Source organism: Lonchura striata, chromosome 7, assembly GCF_050655825.1.
Source record: "Lonchura striata isolate lonStrDom1 chromosome 7, ASM5065582v1, whole genome shotgun sequence".
Classification (NCBI taxonomy): Eukaryota; Metazoa; Chordata; class Aves; order Passeriformes; family Estrildidae; genus Lonchura; species Lonchura striata.
The window spans coordinates 14,353,969-14,375,326 of NC_140709.1; the positions used below are offsets into that span (position 1 = coordinate 14,353,969).

The 21,358-nt window shown below is 37.2% G+C and overlaps 2 protein-coding genes and 1 long non-coding RNA gene across 21 annotated transcripts in view; 1 reads left to right on the plus strand and 2 right to left on the minus strand.

Moving 5' to 3' along the window:
• The window catches only part of BIN1 (bridging integrator 1), an 88,142-nt gene extending 87,407 nt beyond the window's left edge, over positions 1-735 (minus strand). For all 19 annotated transcript variants that reach the window (XM_021526166.4, XM_021526162.4, XM_085584228.1 and 16 more), the window contains exon 1: positions 622-735. In XM_021526166.4, coding sequence (XP_021381841.3) covers positions 622-705 — 84 coding nt within the window. In that variant the 5' untranslated portion in view covers positions 706-735. The remainder of the gene's footprint in view (positions 1-621) is intronic.
• Positions 1-20,263, plus strand: LOC110468323 (uncharacterized). The gene is made up of 6 exons (XR_014956506.1): positions 1-138; positions 3,454-3,800; positions 4,780-4,850; positions 5,606-5,649; positions 9,305-9,419; positions 20,000-20,263. It is a non-coding gene; the product is annotated as an uncharacterized LOC110468323 (long non-coding RNA).
• CYP27C1 (cytochrome P450 family 27 subfamily C member 1) overlaps positions 14,162-21,358 on the minus strand; it is a 19,394-nt gene continuing 12,197 nt past the window's right edge. Inside the window, exons 6-9 of the mRNA XM_021526167.4 lie at positions 20,632-20,798; positions 19,790-19,868; positions 18,898-19,101; positions 14,162-16,497 (exon numbers count right to left, since the gene is read on the minus strand). Coding sequence (XP_021381842.4) covers positions 16,381-16,497; positions 18,898-19,101; positions 19,790-19,868; positions 20,632-20,798 — 567 coding nt within the window. The 3' untranslated portion in view covers positions 14,162-16,380. The remainder of the gene's footprint in view (positions 16,498-18,897; positions 19,102-19,789; positions 19,869-20,631; positions 20,799-21,358) is intronic.

Here is a 21,358-nt window from a genome sequence, read left to right on the forward strand (position 1 = left end):
TCTGCTGGCACACGGGTGGGCGGAGAGCAGCGAAAGGGCTCCCGGGATTCAAAAATCCCCCCGTCTCAGCGGATCGGCACAATCTTTAAAGGCCGTATGGCTTCGGCGGAGCCACCATTCCAAAATGAGGAGTTCAAGGTCAGTACAGCAAGTAGCGACTATCGCGCGATGCTGCTGGAAGATAAGGGGCAAGGATCCATCTCCTTTCCCTCACCATCTTTGAGGTTACGCATTTAGCGCTATGGCAAAAATACAGAACCGCTCTCGAAAACGCTGCATAAAGCACAACCTAAAAGCCACAAGGAAAGGTCTCCTCCTGTTGAAACAATAAGCATCCGCGGATCCAACAGGAGCGTGCGGCGCTCCGCGCTCCCCGGCGCTCCCGGCCAGCCGATGCCATGTTTCCGCAGGCGGACGGGGAACCCGCGCCGCTCCGACAGGGATCCTCGGCATGCTCAGGATGCAGAGGGGCCCCAGTTCCGCAGGCAGGGAAGGCGGCTGCCACCCCCCACAAGCGCCCACTGCCAGACGCATCCCTGCTCCGGGCAGGGCTGTCATCCCCGGTACCCGCGTCCCCCGCTCCCAGCCCCGCATCCCGGGGATGCCCCCCTTCTCCCCTACCTTCTCCTGCGCCCGGGTCAGCTTCTTTTGGACGTTGCTGGCGATTTTCCCGGCTGTGACCCCCTTGCTGCCCAGCTCGGCCATCTTGCCTCCTCTTTTTAACGGGCTGCGAGCGACGGAGCGGCAGGAAGGGGGGGAAAACCCGGCGGGCAGGCGATGGCCCCGGCCGTCACCGCCGCCGCCGCCCGCCGCCTTTTAAAGGGATAGCGCTGCCTTAAAGGGACAGGGATGGGGGCCGGTTCTGGACGGATCTCCCCCACCCTGCCTCCTGCAGGTCCCGGCCGCCGCCTGTCCCAGAGGAGGCCAACAGGGTGGGAAAGTCTGGGAAGCATCGCAAGGGATTAAGTTAAGGTGTTGGAATGAGTTTGCTGCCGCCTTTCATCCCGCAGCAAAGAGACGCTCTTGTTTTAAGAGATATGTACCACTAGTTGTTATCGCTGATTGTTCAAATCCATAGGACAAAGGTACCTCTCAAATTACTCCTGGATCTTCACAAGCGCAACATTACTCCTAGATCTTCACAAGTTTAATTCCTTAAGGAAGGGCATCTAGAAGTGAATAAACCTCTGATTGAAAAAGGTGAAATGAAAATTCAGAGTCCAAACTTTAATCATGGAATTATTAAGGTTGGAAAAGCCCTCTCATATAATTAAGTCCAACCATTACCTCAGCATCATTGTGTTCACCACTAAACCATAGCCCCAAATGTCACATTCCCCCACTGAACACTTCTAGAGATGGTGATTTCACCATATCCCTGGGAAGCATATTCTAATGCCTGACCACCCTTTCAGTGAAGAAATTTTCCCCAATATCCAATCTAAACCTCCTACAGCACATCCTGAAGCCATTTTTGCTAGTTCCGTCAATTGTTACCTGGGAAAAGAGAACAACCTCCACCTTGCTACAATCTTTTTTCAGGTGAATACAGAGAATGACAACCTTGCAGTTGAGACAACCACAATACACAGAGTATCACCATACGATTTCAGAAGGCTTGAACCCATACAGAGTAATACCTTACCTCATCAAAAGACTTCAAGTATCTTCCCTTCTTGTTCTTTAGCCCAACATTTTATATTCTTCATCTTACATGCAGTGCCCCTGTATGCCCTCTGCTCCCTTTGGTGGTTGCTCAGTGCTCCTGGGCACTCCATGGCTCATTGCTGTCAGTGCTGCTCACCTGCTGCTCACAGCTGAGCCCACTGGGGATGAGGCTGGGCCACAGCCCCACCCCGATTACCACAAACCGTGTGCCTACATTATGAGGTCTCCCCTGACACTCCTTTCCTCCAGGCTGAATCCTTCCGGCTCTCTCAGCTGTTCCTCATGGAACTTGTACTCCAGACCTTTCACTAGCTTTATTCCTCTTCTGTGGACCCACTTCAGCACTTCAATGTCTTTCCTGAATTGTGTGCCCACAAAACTGAACACAGGATTTGGGGTGTGGCCTCCCCAGTGCCAGGTACAGGGAGATGATCACTGCCTGGGTGCTGGTGGCCACACTGATTCCATTTGTGATGCCATTGGCCTTCTGGGCCACCTGGCTTTGGTTTTGCTTTGCTAAATCTACTGGGCAAATACCTTTTGTGAAACTTTATTCCTTTACACGTCAGGACAGAGTTCTGTTTCCTGGAATACAGGAAGCCACCTCAGTGCTGTTATTCACATCCTAATACTCAGCGCCCAGCCCTCCCTCAGTACCACACACCAGCGCCTGGGAGAGTGGTGGGGAAGCTTCCTTCCTTCCTTCCTTCCTATCCTGCTTCTGCACACTCATCCCAGTTCTTTGTGGGAGCTTGGGACTCTGTGCCCTCAATACCCAGTGCAGTACCAACCAATCCAGTGCTCTGCAGGATATTCAGACATATAACAGTGACCAATACATTTACCTGTATTTAAGATGGAAACATCTATTTTAATTCAATGATGGGACTGAAACCTCCATGTGCCCCCAGACCATTTCACACAGTCATTATTTTTCCAGATGAAGATCGTTATCTTCAGTTTCACACACACAGGAACAGTGTAGCACACACTACTGCAATGCAAAGCAACAGATAAATGTTGAAGGTGATAACTTAAGAGAGCTAGGCCAGGTCTTCCAACATATATGTCATTTATTGTTTCCCATTTCTGCTTCAGTACTATTTCTGTTCATTCAGAACAGAAAATAAAAATAAAAACAATTGTCTTGCCAGACCCCTTAGAAACTGTGAACAGAGAAGCTAACACCTCTTTGTAAGGCTTCATGAAACAGTGCCTCTGTGTTTCTTGCCTGTTTTGACAATGGCTTTTTTTAATGACAAAACCTTCATTCAGAATCTAGTTTAAATCCCTAGTATACTTCAATTATGTTAGTAGACATCCTATTCCCATTTAATAAAATACTAGGGCACATGTTCCAGTTGTGTGTAAGAAAACTGCAGTGATACTAGATGTACTCAGTGTTTGACTGCCCATGATGCTAATCTGTACTGCAAACTGCAAATTTATTCAATTCCTTCCTGGTTTTACATTTAGTATTCATCTATCGGTATGATTAGAATTTACTATTAATTTAGTATTCAATTACTGTAGTATTTATCCTAAATGCATCTGTTTTTTTTCCATAATTTCAGCCTTACTAGTTCTTTTCATATTAATTTTCTTCTTGGGTATCATCTGTAATTTTTCTCTCACCCCCACCTCCTCCGCCTTAGCTGAGCTTTTAAGGTTGAAGGATGCACATGTGGTTAAGCATTTGTAAGATCACGTTTAAAAGAGCAGATGTTTCAGGGTCAGAACACATTCCTCTCCACCCTACCTCATATATTTTCTTCTCCTTCTTAGGTCTTTTCTTCAGTGGAACTGGTTTTGAGGGGATTTTTGTCTGATTACGTCCTCTCAAGTGAAAAGCAAATTAGCTGAGAAGAGATTCCACAGCAAACATCAGACAACTGTGAAACAAAAGCAGCCAGGCATGAATGTTCACCACAATGAAAAATGATGACAAACTGTGTACACTTTAAAAGCTGGGATTAACAGCAAGTATCCACCTCTCAGCATGAGTCATTTCCCAGTTATTTCTGTACTTGATTGGATCAGCACCAAAGCTGCAAAGCATTTGCTGGGCTCCAGGTGTGTTGCAAAAGGTACTCCCCCACATATTATGAGTGGCCATGCAACTGAATGACCAGGTAAGCCATTTCAGCCAGGTAATACATGCAGGAGGTTGTTGCTTTGTGAACAAGAAAGGCTTCAGTCTCATATCTATCCACCATTGTTCTGCTCTCAAGCTTACTGTGCTTTACAAGCTTATAAATGTAAGCAATTTCAGTTGGATTACAGTGCAATTATGTAGTAAGAAACATACAGGCTAGTAACTTTATGTTTTTATATTTGTTTATGTTTTGTGTCATCACATGACAGAGATGTCAAGGCTTTTGGAAGCTATTAGTGACAGATTCTGCACAACTGGAGTTAAAAGAAATCAAACAATGCTTACAAGTATTGCCTGCAATGACATTAAGTCCAATATGTTCATAGCTGTCTAATCTATTCTAACAATGGACCCCAGAGCACTTCATTTTGCCAGACTGTAACCAGCTAAACATATTTAATTTCAGCTGAGTCACCTTGGCTGCTTTTATAGCCAAAAGATAGAAATCCATATCTCCAAAGGTGAGGAAAGGTAAACCAGAAAGAAAAAACCTTCTCCCTAAGCTCCAGAGGGAGATTAGCTGGATAGCTTAAATAGCTGAAGTTAAGAAAACCAGATGGGCTATGAAACCCACCTGTAGTCCATCTCCCTGGTGACAGGATGATTCATTGCCACAGTTCAGAGGGAAGAAGCAAAAATCTGTCAAGCACTCCAGCACAAACAGGCATATTTAACAGGCACATACCCACCAATGCTTTTTTATGGCTCTCTTAATTGATTAATGCTCTAGTCAATAATAACTATGTTAGGCCTCAGCCCCATAAGTGCATTTCACTTCTCAATTGTCTCATTAAAGGGAGATGAACTGTTCACCTGCTTACAATTAAACATATGTTTAAATGCCCACTGGCTTGGAGTCTCTTGTTTTGTAGCTTAGGTACAATTTATTCCCTTCATTGCACAAATTGTTGTTCCAGCTCTTTCTTTCATTATTATTAGTATTCCTGTTTTGCCAGTTTTGTCCATCTGGGAGCAGGATGTTTTCTTCATGATTAGAGGAGTGATTGCAAAGAGTGATTTCAGCAAGGTATCCATTCACTTTTTTTTTTTTTTTTTTCTGTCTTTAACCTTTTAATTTTAGTTTGTGTGTTTAAAACTACAAGCAGTGATAATCAAAATCTTCCCTGCTACTGATGGCAAAATCATTCATAATACAATTAGTTTAAATAAAACTATTGTAAAATTACTGCAGTAGTGGTTTCTACTATTCATGGAACTAGAAGTATGTATTCTCTGTACCAGTTACAAAGAAGATTAAAAGCAGTTAAATTGATTTTTGTTTCTTTTCCACAAGGACTTCTGATTTTAAGTGTATAATTACAGTTTTTAGAAAATATTTAGTAGAGTTCAGTTAATTAAATGTTTATGGAAAATAGAAAAATATCATTATTGAATTCTTCAAATTATTATATTTATACTAAATAATATTTGCAGTAAACTATTTTAAGAACTCTAAAGCCCTTTACCCCAATACTCATATGATGCAAAATGGGTCTATTTCAATCACCGTTTCTTGTAGCTTTCCAAGCTGAAGTTCAGATATTGAACAGCCTGGTTGTTTGGATCTGTAGTTTTGTTCTAACTCTGGCTGTAGCACTGCAGGTCAGTTGGCCTCACTCCCTGCCAGCTCCACTCTCTGCCTTTAGTGATGTCAGTGGAAGGACTGACTTGAGGCAGTAAATCCAACATCTTGAAAACAACAAAATGCACTAAATATATTATGTAACAAAATCTAATCAAGTTCTAACTCTAACCTTGCCCACCTTTTTCTTTCCATTGCAGATCATGCATTCTTCTGGGACAGCATTCCAGAAGAGCTTGCAAAGGTGACTCCTGTCTTTTCTTTTAACCTGATAACATTGTCAGGGATAATTTGGTTATCAATTTCACCATTATCTAGTTTGCCTTAGGATTCATTTCTGACTGACTATATTCTCTTGCAAACTCTCCTTTTGTTCTCCAACAGAAAGGTGCAGGAAGTTTCTGCCATAAAAATAATAGATAAGAACTTGCTGATTACATGTTCTATCCTTTAAAACAAGAGCAACATGAAAGCTCTTTGATTTTAAAATAGTGTCAGAAGGTGTTCTCTCCCACACCTCTCAGACATTCAATTCCTGTTGAATCTTTTTATGAGAAACAGAAGATGATGCCAAACTTACTCTTCTCATGCTCTAAAGCACACAAAAAAAACCCACCAAAAAAAACTAATACTATAGCACTGAGAAGGTGCCAAAACTGAGAGCTTTGCCTGTCTAGTCCAGACTCACCTGTTCAGAAATAGATGGAGGCAGGAAATAAAATGGCATTAAAACTTTGTCTCATGTCTCACTGAAGACTGTCCTGTGATTGCAAGCTTGCTTGAATTCTAGGGAATTATGTGGTGCTTATGATGTGCCTTAATGGGACCTCCAAACTTTGGCAGATTTTTCACAATTTCAAAATTCAGTGTATTTCTTTTCCATCCACATACCTGTTTGGTTACTTCATACACATGCATGAAGCCATTTTTTTTCTCTGCCTGAGTGGATTTAGCTATTACAAAGTGATCTTTGGCCCTCAATTTGTGACAGATTAGCTACCCTTCACTATTAAATGAAGTGAGTAAAGAATGGCAATGGTCTGTAAGCTTTGTACAAATATATTTCCAAGAAGCTTATCAAAATTTCCTATAGTGCAGGAAAAGAAGAGATTTAGCAAATATGAAATAATTTTAATTTTACTTTTTCATTATCATCAGTCAGCAAGGAACAGGCAAATGTATCATGTGCTTCCTATGGAAAATATTCTGCAAATTCTGGAAGCCTTCAACTATTTATTAAATTATCTAAAAATCAGAAATAATTACATACTCAAATGGACAGGCCAGTTTATACCCATCTGTAGCTACAGTAGGACACATGGGCCAGCTGGTGGAATCACACAAAGGATATTATATCACCAGGATACCACATCAACAGTACAAACTGTCATGAAATGCAGGAGGTATTTGATATTTTCTATCAAACACACATCCACAAGGTTCCACACTTGTGATAACCATGCCAGGTGGATTATGTAATGGTAACAGTTGTCCCAGTTGCAATGTGTTCCTCCTCGCTTCCCTTTATCAAGAGCCTCATTTTATTTCCTTGGCAACGAAATAGAATGACTTATTCACTGCACATTACTTACAAGAGCCATCTCTCCTTCAATTACTGCAAGCTTGCTATCAATTCAAATCTTTGCAGTTTTTAGAATTATTCAACTCTTTACTTTTGAGGTTTGGGATTTGATTTTTCAGAAAATAAGGATGGTAACTTTCCAGCCTGGGAAAATCCTGTTTTCTGCACATATCTAATAAAACAGTGGATACTATTTATTAATGCAATCTATTCTATTTAATAATTACTGACATTTATAATAATGTTTTTCTAGACCTCAATTAGAAGAAAATACAACACAAAAAAAAGTAAAAAAAAAATTATTCTTACCTGTAACAACTCAGCCATTTCCAGAGCTCTATCAACTCTATAAAATGGCTTTCATAAAGATTCAGCAAAAAAACAGTGAAGGCCTCAGATAGTTAGAATTAGTTAAAATTGGTTTATTTCTCTTCCCAAATTATGTGATATTTTAATGTATTATTCAATGCTCTGACATCTTCAAGTTTACCTGCCAAATTTAACAGAGAACATTCACAGTCTTCTCTACAGTTTAATGAGTCAAAGCCATGTGTATACAGATACCAGGGTCATCAGCATATAGAAGAATAAACATAAATTTCAAGCTAAATTTCTGCTTTGTTTCCAAACTATATTTTGAAATAAGGCAACACTGCCAGATAAATGAACCAAATGTAGTAAATCGTGAAGAATTTTCTTAACATGTCACTCACTGCACAAGTGATGGAAATACATGTTATTTCTACTACTGTACTCTGAAAGCCAAAGCACAAGTCTGGAAATGTTGCAGCCTTTGAGCATCTTTACTAGGAATTTTTCAATACAGGATATTCCCTCAAAACCCCAACTTTTAGAGTCACATGAATAAGTGTCCAGACAGGAAAAAAAAGTCAAGATCTGAATCATAAAACCTGAAAACCAAAGAAGGGCGGCGGGGATAAAGCTATCACTTCTACATTTTCAATTATTTTAAGGAATTCACAGCCTTGAGTCACAAGCAAAGGAAAGATAAAATGTGACACACGGACATGGAGGTAAAGATAAATTTATTATATATATATATTAGAAATGTGCTGCTTGTAAAACAAGCTTCCAGAAACTGGTAGCAAAAAAAAACTCAAAAGACAACTATTAACAGAGAGCAGCATTTTTGGTCTTTGTAACAGCAGTGAGTTACATCACAGCAAAACAAAGCAAACTGCCTGGATAGGAATAATCTTGCACAGCATTATCCTCTGGCTGTATGTGTGCTGTCAGATCTTCTGAGATCCTAGATTTAAAACAACCAAACAAACAAACAAAAATATCCCTTCCTAGCATGCCAACATCATCCAGATTTACCAAGACTTGTACAGTAAGCATTCAGAAAGGCAAGCAACCCTACATTCCCTAGACAGAGCAACAAATAGGTACATCCCACTTGCAGATCCTACCAACACTACACCAACTCACAGCCTCATAAGGGTGTGGTAATCCTAGAAACCACACAGTTCTTTCCTGCTGAAATTACACATTTCCATTATTTTCAGAAAGCTTTTCTCTATGGGGAAGAACAAGAAGATTGCCATTAACGAAATGATTCCTTGATAATTTAATTAATTATCCTATCCTATCCATTATCACAGCAAATAAGTCTTCATCTTCTTACATAAATATCAGAATATATAAATGAAAATACATACAATTTGTACTTTATACTGTATAGGATGGGAACGTGCCACATACAGGTTTAGATAAAGCTAATCAGATCAGTTATGATCTTTTTATAAAAAATATTTTACAGATTACTCTTTGTTTATATGTAATATTAGAGGCAGTTCTTCAATACTAGTCCTACATTATCTTGCAATTAGAGGTTGCTGTTCATCCCACAGGAACGTCCAGCTGATCGCAAAGACTTTATTGACTCACTGCTGTCTTTGATGTATTTCTCTTGGCCCCTTGCTTACAATCAGTAGCATTAAAAACACCAATCACAATCACAAAAAACAACCAAAGAATGTATCTGCTAGCTAGCAGTTCTTAACCTTTTATGAGTTGCCATCCCTTTAAAAAATACTTCAAAAAAACATTAAAGCATGACAAGCCTTCTTTGTTTTAGTGCTTCTTTACAGATCCTGGAGAAATAATGGATTCTCATTGCTCCCTGGTGCTAACACTAAACATCCCTCTTACCAGTCAAATTGTTCAACATTAAACTTCCAAACTTTAGATGTCAAGTGCATGATGATAACCAATAAACAGAATGTTTCCATTTGTTGCCTAAAGTCATCTAAAAATAATGAGCTCTTCTCTCATTTTTCTTATCACTGTGCAGATACATAATAGTCATAGAAGTAAAGCAAAGGCCTAGGAAGATTTTTCTCCTCTGAGAAGTAGCCAATTCAGTGGAAAAGCCTGAGGACTTTGATCTAACCCAGCATCTGGGAAATGTAAGGTTATTCCCCATCCACTATATGTTTTTCTGTAATTCAATTAATTTTACTTTACATGAATTGCACAATTGATATTTCATCACTTCTCATGGCAGAAACTCATTAGTAGCCCACTCTTTTCTGTTCCAGTAGTAAAAGGACAATGTGCTATTTGTAATTATTTCCTAACCAAATAATAACATAAATTTTGTTTGGTCTTGCCTATAGTATTGTGTGGTGAAATGCCAACATCAAAAATAATAATGAAAGCATTTAATACAAATTATGCATCAACACAATTGCTGTAATTACAAGCAGTACTCCTGCATTCCAATGTGACCCAGAATCATGACAGATTAAAACATTAAACAGACCTACATTTGCCAAAGAAGCTTTGTCACTCAAGATGACCCAGTCCCAGAAGATGCAGAAAGAGGAATTCAACACAATGAAACTGTTTAGTGTGGGCCTAAAATTTACAGCCTTGAAAATATACAAATATTATAGAAATCTGTTCTGATGGAGCAGCATGGCTGTATTAGATCTTTCCTGCCCTCGATTTAACCTGACATAACCAGTGGATGGATAACCCTGCAGAGGTGATGATTGATCTCTGAATCACGGGGTGAGTTAGAAAGCTTTGCCAGCTGAGATTTGTCTCGGAAATCTGCAAAGTTGGGATGTTTTGCAACCATTTAAAAAATACAATGTAGGATAGAAGTGAGACAAATGGCTGCCCGCACTTTCTGGAGCTGATATCTGTTTATATTGCAAAACTATGCAGACTAGCAACCAGTGAATGATTGTTCCTTGGATGAATTTGGTGCCTTCATTCCTTGTGAAAAGAAATGCATGTTATTTCATACAACTTCATCTGAAAATAACAGGTGTTTGATAAAGTTATCACTATTACTATGTATTTATTATTTATGAATTTGTGACCATAAAAGAAGCATCTATAAATGTGATAGGGAAATACTGATTGCCTTTTCAGTGGTATCTTCTTAGATGAAGATTTTTTTGCCAAGTCTCTCCAGATATGTGTCACTGATTCCCTGCATACCTTTCTGATTCTCTAATCCACTACTTAATGCTTCTTTTTTGCATCTGGGATGAGACTGTCCCTGCATTATTTAATCTTCAAGCAAATTCAAGTGTTCACCCCTGTCTGCATAAAGGAGACAAAGAGCTTCATGAGTTGAGCTGCTGAAACTAAGAAAGGCTTGTCTAAATGTTTCTTATCCCATACTTAACTGTAGTGGCAAACATCCTCTTGCAGTCATTTATCCCTTAGACATTTCTTTCCAAATCCCTGACTTCGGCCTTCCTTTTGTCTGAGTAAAGTGGGCTGCTTCAGTGAGTTTACAATTCAATGGAGTTGTTTCCCAACTAGATAAACATTTGACAGCAAACACTGTTTCAAACATTGCCAAGATGGGTACAACACTCTCTAAATGGTGTCAGATGATCTCCTGTTTATGCAATGTTTACTGCAATAGTGTCTGAAACACACAAATATCCCACTCAATTATTTTCTGTCTCCTTTACTCTTATCTCACCTAGACTGTGATCTCTTCAGAGTAAGAACTGGCTTTATTTTGAATTTTGCATGATAACAGGTAGGCTGCCAAAGCTCAATGATTAACAAACTGTTAAAGACAAATCTCAGCAGGAGCCATACAGGACTGCAAAGGCTGGATTTTCTCTAACAAAACTTTTCCCATACATATGAAACTTTGGACATACTCTACTTTTTTCCACATGCAAATTCCCATTTTGAGCAAGGATATGCAAAAGATGAACAGAAATTGAGAATGTTTTCATGTACAGGGGCTAAGAGACTTTGTCAAACAAGTGAAACTAAACTTCTCTATCTTTAAGAAGCCATAATAAGTGCATTGCTCTTAGCTATATATTTTTTTCCCATAGGTACATAATCCCAGACTTTCACTAAGGAATACTATAAAGGCAGCACCACCTAGTGGTACCAAAACCATAGTGTAGTATTTTCAGTGGTTTCCTGAAAATCCTTTTGGAAGCACAGGGGAAACTCAGCTGAAATTATTTTTTAAATACCCGCATGACATTTACATGTTTTGGTCTTTTTTTTTTTTTTTCCAGCAAGAACATGAATAAATATTTGCAAGCTCTTAGCATATATATATATATACATATATATATATATATATGTATGTATGTATATATGTATGTATATATGTATGTATATATGTATGTATATATATATGTATGTATGTATGAATGTATATGTATATACTTGTTTTGTGGTTTAAGTACCTTTGAAAAGGAAAAAGGGAAGTGAACACGTGCATTAATCACAGCGGACAAAATATTTTTCTTTTTATTTTACATATAGATATGTATGTATATATATATACGCATACATATATATATATACATACATATATACATATATACATATGTATATATATGTGTATATATATATATATATATAATGATTTTAAAAGATCAGGTACCAAAATAATTACTACTCACAGCTTTCCATCCAATTTTATTGTGTAAGGTTTAGATGAAAACCTTACACAGGAATAAGAAATACCTGGCAACTTTGGACCGCTTCCCAAATATTTTCCAGCACACATTTCAGGGAACTGTAGTTTATCTTGCTTCAATAAACAGAGTCCATGACAGAGGTGCTCACTTCTAAAAATCAGAAGGGTCCAATGTGTAAGACCAGTTGTCCTCCCCAAAGATGGTATTGGCACAAGTATTTCCATCTGTGCTCAGTAGCTGTACAGTGCTGGGACTACCACTTGGTAGCACTTTAGATCATCCTACCATCAGCTTTTCACTTGCCCCTGTAAATCCTCTATTGACACTTCTATGACACTTCAGGAGGTGAGAAACCTTCAGATGCATCTGCATCCATGCGAGCCTGCCAGCATAAACAACCATTGTCCTGAACACTGAGAATCCGTGGTTTGTTGCAGCCCTTCCGAGTCTTTCTCTGGGCATGCACTGGCAAAGTTTGGCATTACCAAAGATATAAATCTCTAGTAATTCTGTGAAATTATATGGTACCATGTTTTAAAGTTACAAACATTCTGTGACAACACAGCAGAGGAAGGAAAAACCTCAGTGATCAAAACCAGTAGTGGCCTTTTTGTTTTATACAGTACAAACAGTACACATCAGGCACCCAAATGACTCCTGCCTCATCCCTTTTCTCTCAGCCTGCCCCATCCTCCCTGCAGTCCACACCCCTCCACTCCCTGAAGAGGCACCCAGGGTGGTATTTGGTACAGCCACAAAGCCTCCACTCAGTGTGGCTTCCCCACTCCTCCCTTCCCAGTCCCGAGTACCAGCACAGCTCTTCCGTTCCTAGCTCCAAACACACCCCAGTGCTTCTCTCCTCTTCACAGCTGCCAGGCATCCTACTCTCCCTCTTCACAGCCACCTCGCAGCTGGGGTATTTAAACTCCTAAATTTCATTCACCACTGGCATACAATGTTGCTGGTGTTGTGACTATTTCACCACTGACCTCATAGATTCCTTCCTTGCCTACAAGAGAGCATGGAAAAACAGAAAACAAACTGACTGAATAGAGTAATTCTAGTTAAACACTTCTAAAAATTATTTTTATCATGGTTGGGGATATTTTTTCCAGTCTTCCCCATGTCTCACAATGACTTTATGCTAAACTCTTATTATCCCTGATAGTTTGAAACCTTCCACACCAGTTTATTTATTCATTGTTACTGGTGATACTTGTTTTGAACAGGCATTGTCCTTAACTGTGAGGAGTAAAGAGGTTAACCTGAAAGTACGTGAAGAGAAGAGTTATGTCCTCTTAAAATATTCACTTTTCTAGACTAATTACTTGAACTTTTTGAGGATAAGTTTAGTCTCTTGCAGACACCCATGTTTCCACTACCTGTTATCTAATCCATGTGGAAAGAGCAAAATCAATTCAGCATTTTTGTGTCCAACAAAACAAGTTCTCCTAAGCCCATGGTTACACAGCTTCCAGATGTGCCAGTGCTTGATCTGCCAGCAAACCACAGGGAGGCAGAGCAAAAACCTACTACTAACCTCATATTCTTAGTGTATCCTCATCTGTCCAAATCAAACTCCACCTCTCTTGAACACTTAAGCACACTTGTCATACTTGACAAGATGTCTGATAGAAGTTGGGGAAGAATAGGTCAGATTGCACCTCATATATTGTAGGCTGTATTTCTCATTATTCCCACATACTTGCACTTTGTAGTCACCTGTGATTATCTAGGCCTTCCTCCACATATTACATTTTCAAGTGGTGAGCGCCTCAAATAAATTATTTTTATTTCCTACATACATATATTTTATTATTAAATTCCAGCCCATTTCTATTACATTCTGGATTGTTTTTGTTGTTGGTTTGGTTTGATTTTCACACTTTATGTCTTTTTTCTTTGTATCTTTAATACTCTTCTGTGTATTAAGCAATTAATCAAAACATTAACATTAGAGTCAATCCTTGGGTATTTCTTGGATAACTTTGCCAGTACCTTTCCTCTACAATGACAGTACTCTTAACATAATGTTATCTCCCCTTTTGCCAAATCATTATACACCTTAAATTCTTGTATGAATCCCCCTCTTTTCTAGTTGAACGATTAATTTTCCACAGAGTAGTGAATCTTTCAGATCAATGCAACAAGTTAAAGACTTTAGGCTGCTAAAGAAAAATGCAAATATAAATAATAATTAAAATAAGAACAAAGACTTGTAAATTCTATATAAATATTTTATTATGTATAAAAGACAACTTACATGGATAGGTGCTCTATTAGAACAAATACTGGCTGTTTTCATTAAAAGATTCAAATGCTATAAAAAGCATTTTAGAATGTCTCTTCCATCTTCTGCACTGACATTTTACTTAAGGACCCATACCAAGCAGCAAATGTACTGCAACATAGCAGTGACTGGTGTTTCTAATGATGCTATGACAGAGCAAAAGGAAGGCATCATATGGCATCCAAATTTGGATTCAAGGCAGGAGCTCCTTGTCTCCAAGTCAACAAAACCAGGCAGAGATATGGAGTAAAATAGTCAATAGACTTTTAAACAGATTTTGCAAAACATCTCCTTTGGGATGTCAGCTGGTTCTGGAAAATACAAATTTCTTCATTGAAAATAACAATGGGAAAGAAAAAAAAACAACAAAAACAAGAAAGATGGAATAATTGAAAGCCCTGGAAAAATCAGAAGGCAGGCTTGTTCAAGGAAAATACTCCCAATAGAATACCTGGTTTTCTTACAGTACACATATATGGTCAACACAAGAATAACATTTTAAAGTCCTTATGTAAGCATTTAATCCTCCCGTAGGTCAGATTCATTTTGTTTAGTGTTATTATTTTGTATAGGAGATCCATGCAAAGGAGATTTTGGTTCTCTTTGGTCTAAACCTTGAAAAGGCACCACAAAAAGGAATCAAAATACTATAACAGTTTGACTGTAGTAGCTAGGTAGCAATGTGAAATTTCATGTACACCATTAAAACTACAATGTTATTTAATTTCTAACCTGTCTTTGTCTTCCAAAGGCTAGACAATCAAAGAAAAATTTTGTCATTTTAAAAAACAAATTGCAAAAGTTTCACTAAGTTTATTTAGCTGAAACATTTATGATTGTCAGTATGTAAACTACCTCCCAAAAAACAGTCAGAGCCTGACATGTAAACAGTTAACTATATATAATATGTATCATATTAGGATAGCAGGTTTGAACATTGTTCAAGGCATAACGTGGACACACGTTTCTCTCAAAAATGGGAATGTAAGGTTAGTGCAGTAATACTAAAATTATCCAAAGTATCGTGCAAGGGAGAGTTTTCTGTTGGCTGTCATAGGAAAAGTAATAATAATTAAAAAAAACAACCAAACAAAACAACCCCCAAAAGACCAAACCCAAACTCCAGGGTGTCCACTTTTTCTGTTAGGCACTAGACAGCAAAATAACTTCTCTGAATACTTCAGTAGTCACATTTCCATCCTACAGAACTCTGTATTTGCCTATGGGTTCAGCAAGTTAAAATGGGAAGTTTCCAGTTCTTACTGCTGAAGAACAATAAAACTTACTGTTTCCAGTTCTTACTGTTGAAGAACAGAGTAAAGATAAAAGCAGTATTTTAATTAAATGATAAAAATGTAACAACAACTTTCTTTTAATATTTACATTTGGGTTTGGCATATTAGCTAGAAAAATGAAAGTGGCTTGTGCTTTGGTGATGAGAACAATGCCTGGCTTCAAGCTTTCCAATGTGACATTTAAACTTTCATTTTTAAGACTTTCCATTTTTTAAACTATATAGAAATATTTTATGGGGATTATGTTTAGCTAAATTTGTATATGTTCTGTATTTCAAGTTTAAACAACGTGATTTAAGTTGTATTTTTTCTATCCTTACTTTTCATATTACTGGATTTTTTCTTTTTAATACATGCAGAGTAAATGTTTTCACATATTAAGAAAATTATCTCACAATTTCATTGTTACATGGAAACTTTTAAAAAACACTGGAGGACAAGAAACAGGAAAATACAAACTTACACATGCAGCCAATTTTGACATATTACATAATAATCCCCTTGCTCTTAAATACACTCACTTAGTAGCAGCGTAACAAAACAATTGAATGATACTGACATGTCTGAATTGACTTTTGGTTGGCTTTTTTCAATGCATGTGTTGTTGCTACAAGGAATTCTCCCAGATAAAAGGAGATTCCCAGTGCAAGAAGGAATCTTTTTGGTACATATTTTCATATGTGTAATTAACTGTTATGGGAGAGGTAATTGCTCTTATGTACTGCTAGAACTAAGGCAGCACATAATACTTTGTGATATTGTTAAATACCTGCAAACCAGAGAACAAGCATATTTTAAACTTCCACAAAATCCAAACCTGTTTCCATGAAAATTGTATAAGGACTTCCAAAACATTTGAGTTTCACTTCCTGTCAGAAAATCTGACATTGATGGAATTTCCAGGAGTCAAAAGTCCATGAGTTTTGGCATGAACTGGTTCAGTTTTGGGAGAAATTTTGATTTCAAAATTCTGAAGTAGCTGTGAACATAAACAGGACAAGTATTAGAAAAACTTCAAAATTATCAATTAAGAGTAGCCTTTAAACCAGAGAACATAACAGAGTGTCACAAGCAAAATTTCTGTTGCCAGCTTGGCAGAGTTTAAGTGCTATGATTCCCATCCAGGAAAAAAAAAAAAAAAAGGTGTTAGAAGATAAAGATCATAGTTCAAAATCTTCCTCCTCTGATGGAGGGAGGATTGAGCAAGTCCTTTCTGAAGAAATTCCACAGAACTAGATTAAACAGTCTGAACTATCAAAGAAACTAAGGTCTCTTCCAAACTCTGTGAGGTTCCCCTTTATGTGTTTTGTATTTCACTTCAATATCAATCAATATGTGAAATTATTGAGAAAGCTATAGGAATCCAAATCCCATCAGACTCATATTTCTGAATGAAGAATAACTCAGCGATCTACTTTTACACTTTCAAGAGGCAAATACTGCAACATCCTAAACTTTTCCTAATAATAAATCTCAAACAGTTTTTTTCTATAAATTAAGTAATTTTCTCTTATTCTTTCTCTAGTATGACTGATAACCAATGCATTATTTTCTATACATAACTACATTTTTCAGTGTCAGATGTCTGACTAAGCTTTTATGTAATTTTTCTCTTTGTAAAATCCCTCTTGTTATTATCTTTGTCTTCCAAATTTCCTTGAATTTGGCTATGTTGTTCTTAAAATGCAATGCATGGGCACGGCTGTTTACTGTTGCTTAGTGAGGATTCATCAGTGTTTAGCAAGACTGAGTAATTTAGCTCCTCTTTCTGACATACAAAATGCTTGCTAATGCTGCTAATATTATCTAGAATTACATTGCCTTTTCAGAATTGACTGATTTTTTACTATATCATTCCAGTCTGTTCCTATGGTACTAATACTACCCAGACAGTTGTTCATAAATTTGTATTTATGCATTTATTTCTTCTCAAGAGCACTAACTTGCAACTGTCATCAGTGAATAATTTTGTGTTGCCTTTGGAACATTTCTCCTTTTTTTTCAAAATTTTGTATTCAGATCCCCTGATTTTAAATTAACTCATATCAGCTTGGTATCCCATGCAAACTGTAAAAGTATTCTCTAATCCATCCCTTACACTGTTAATGAAAATAACAGCCTAAATCAAATGCAGGACAGACTTCTACAGAATTTTAATTTAATGCTTTCCCAGTTCAACAACAATTATTCAATAGCTACTGCCTCCAGCTATTTCCTTTTTCCAACCAGCTGTGAATGCATTTTATGGGCACTTCCATATGGAACAAATTTTATTCATTTAATTGAGAGAAAAACATACAGAACATGTGAAACTACTTCCTGAAATCAGACTACATGACTTACTTTATACCCCTACATGAAGTAAGTGATCAAGTCAAAGAAAGAAATCAGACTGGTCTGAAACAATTTCTCTTTGATGAGCTCCATGTGTTTCTAATTTTAACTCACTCTGTGTTTGTAAATAGGTTGTGTGCTGTTTTGCTCTAGTTTCTTTCCAGAAAACAAAGCAGGTTCTCCATTGCTTCCTTGAGCCTCCTTTCAAAAAAGATTGTGTTTGTATTACCAAGCTCCCTGGGAGCTCTCTCACTCCAAAAGACAGGCACTAATTGTTCAGAGATTGCTCTCAAAGTTCACTCAAGGAAATTCAAAGACAAATTCAATCAAGTTTTCCTTTGAATACATAAAATGGATCTAAATATTTTTATAGTTAAGTAACTATAAATAGTTACCAAATCTTCACTATTTGATTGCACGATCTGTACTCACTGAGCTATAGGCTGTCTTGTAAATTACAAAAAATGTAGCAGCTGTTGGGAACATTTCATTTATTATATGAACCAATCAAAAACAATATATCTCAATATATACTATTCATATAACTATAAATTATGTATATCTAAACTGATAATGAGTAAGAAGAAAGAACAAGAAGAGACAGAAAAGCCCAGAACATAGAAAAATTCTACTGTTTGTCATCACACTGTGATTAGTATAAGGATATAAAATCAATTTTCCATCTTTGTAAGTTCTGAATTCTTCTAACTAAAACACAGAAATTGAGCACATAACCATTCTAATATACATTAACAAAGATTTCTGATTTGCTTACAAAAGCCTCCTGTACCAAATCTATGTATTTCCTTACCAAACTTACCTTTAGTTTTACATCATGTGTACCATACCATCTGCAATGTAGTTTAGGTACTATGCTACATTTCAAGCATGATTATTTTCAATTTTTTAAGTCTTTGCATCTTGAGTACATTAGAAAACACTCCAAAACAAAGGTTTTGAGCACTGTAGGATACCCAGAAATGGCATACATTAAAAAAAAAAAAAAATTCACTTTCTTCTTGTAATTCTGTCACATAGTTCTAACCTGAATCAGTGCAAGATGGATTTCCAGCTCTGCAATTCTTTTTCCTATACAACTTCTAATGCCATAACCAAAGGGGATGGAGCCAAAGTTGTCTACTCTGTCCAAATTATCTTTCCTCAGCCAGCGCTCTGGTCGGAACTCATTTGCTGCTGAGAAATTTTCTTCACTGTATGAAGTAGCATAATGACAAAGTGCCAGCTGGGTCTGAGGAGATAAATGGTATTTATATTTAGCTAGCTCCAACACACATAACAAAATTTAAAAGCATTTGCAATTACTGTAATTTCTGCAATAAGAGGTGATAAAAATTAAGCAACTGCAATTCTGAGTAATTCTAAAGACAAAAGGATACTCAAAAATCAAATCCCTTTCTCAATTGATCAAAGGAAATATTCTTCAAATTGTTTTCAATTTTGCTGCATATATTAGAGAAGATGCAATGGGGAAGGAGGTGGGAACAAGTCACAAGTATTGGGAATTTTTTCATGAAGTTGCTATGACAAAAAGGGAGAAACTTTCCACAAAGGGAATTAACAGACATAGAATTAGAAAACTGGGAGAATAATGAAATTCATACTTTTTAAATTTAATTGTACCATTACACAGATATGTTATTAATAGACTCCACCATCAAGAATATTAAGAAGAAGTCATGATGATAAATTTCATTTGCACGTGTGGACCCAAATAAAAAAATATCAAAACAACAGCAACGAGTCAATCATAAAATCTATGTGTGGCATATAAATGGGTATTACTAAAATACTTTCCTCTTAATGTTCTAGCTTGGTGAAATCTTTTAAAATCAATGAAGTGCATATGTGTTGGAGCAGATCATATTTCATTTGCAAAAATTCAACTGTTCTCTGCAGAGGACTGCAACAGAACCTACCCCTTTAGGTATCAAGTATCCTCCAATGATCAAGTCTTTTTGGGTCACTCTTCCATTTCCTGGCAATACTGGATATAACCTAGTGAGAAATATTTATCTGAAGTTCAACAGTAGTAACTAAAACCATTAAAAAAAGGTTTAGATTCCAATTTGCATTCACAAATATGCAGGATGAATGCCATATTCATTCACACTAAAAATGTTTTTCAGGAGTACAGAACACCGTGGAGCTTCAAAGACCTGGAATCATCTGTGAGAGAATCATCATCTGAGAAAAGTTATTTATTTGTAAAGAAGGTTGAGCTATTTGGTCTATGCATTTATTTGCTTTATACATGTACAAGCATGAAGGTAGGTGGTCAAGCTGGAGACATTTCAGCACTACTGCTAAAGCTGAAAAAGCCTTATTGATGCCTTCTCTAAAATCCTCTTACTCCCTTCACCTCATGGTTATCATTTAGTATAAACACATTTTAAAAAAGTATGTCACATGCCTTTAATTTAAATCAAAGAGCTTAAAATTATTGAAGTGGGACTGCAAAGTACCAGTGTGGGGGAGGAGGTTGTTACATTTTGTCATACAGACTAAAGGGAAAAATCAAGCTTTCAATTCCTTACCTTAACAGACAAGTCCTACATATGTAATACCACTTCTACCAAACTAAGAAACACTAAACATTATATAATCTATCTTATTCATTGCTTGAGCATCCTTGGACACAATACTACTGAAATAAATAAAAGTAGAAGTAGCAAACTGCAGTAGCAACAAATGCTAAAATTGACTCAAAAAATTCATTAGAATAACATGGAATTAAATCTTTTAGTTGTCTGCTACTTACCTCAAGGTTTCTTTCAGAACAGCTCTAATCAAAGGCAATTTTGGGACATCATGAGCCACTGGAACTTGATCTTTTCTCAGCTTATTGACTATTTCCTCATAAACACGTTGCTGCACCTCTGGGTGCTTTGCCAACAAGTATATGGCCCAGGACAAAGTGAAAGAAGTCTAAAGAAAAACCACAATCATCAAGCCCAACAGGATTACATGAATAATAATTTCAAACCAAGGAAAAACAATCAGCTTTCAACTGTGTTTTATATGTTTAAAGTTATGAAACAGGCTGGCAGTGATTCACATCTGGATTCAATGGGAGGTTGCCAGATGTTGCCATCCCCTCCTTCATCCCTTTTCCATCTAGAAGTCCACCACATATCAAAACAATCCCTGCTGATATTTTCCCAGTGAAATATAAAAAGCAACAGACAAACCAAATGCAAACCCAACTATGTAAACCATATTGAAACATAAATACTCTAAAGAGCAATGAATTAAATTAGCCCTTAGTTTTCAATATGCATTTTACCTTTCCTTCCAACAAAAATACTTCACAGGAAACAAGGTAAGAAAATTCTTCTCAGAACACATCCAACCCCTTTTAGGCATATGGTGGTCCCATCATGGCATCCACACGACAGAATTGATATCATCACTGCTAAGATTATATTTTATCCTTTTGGTAAGCAATGCTACACCACTATAATTTAAAAATGTTTTGTGTGAAGAAA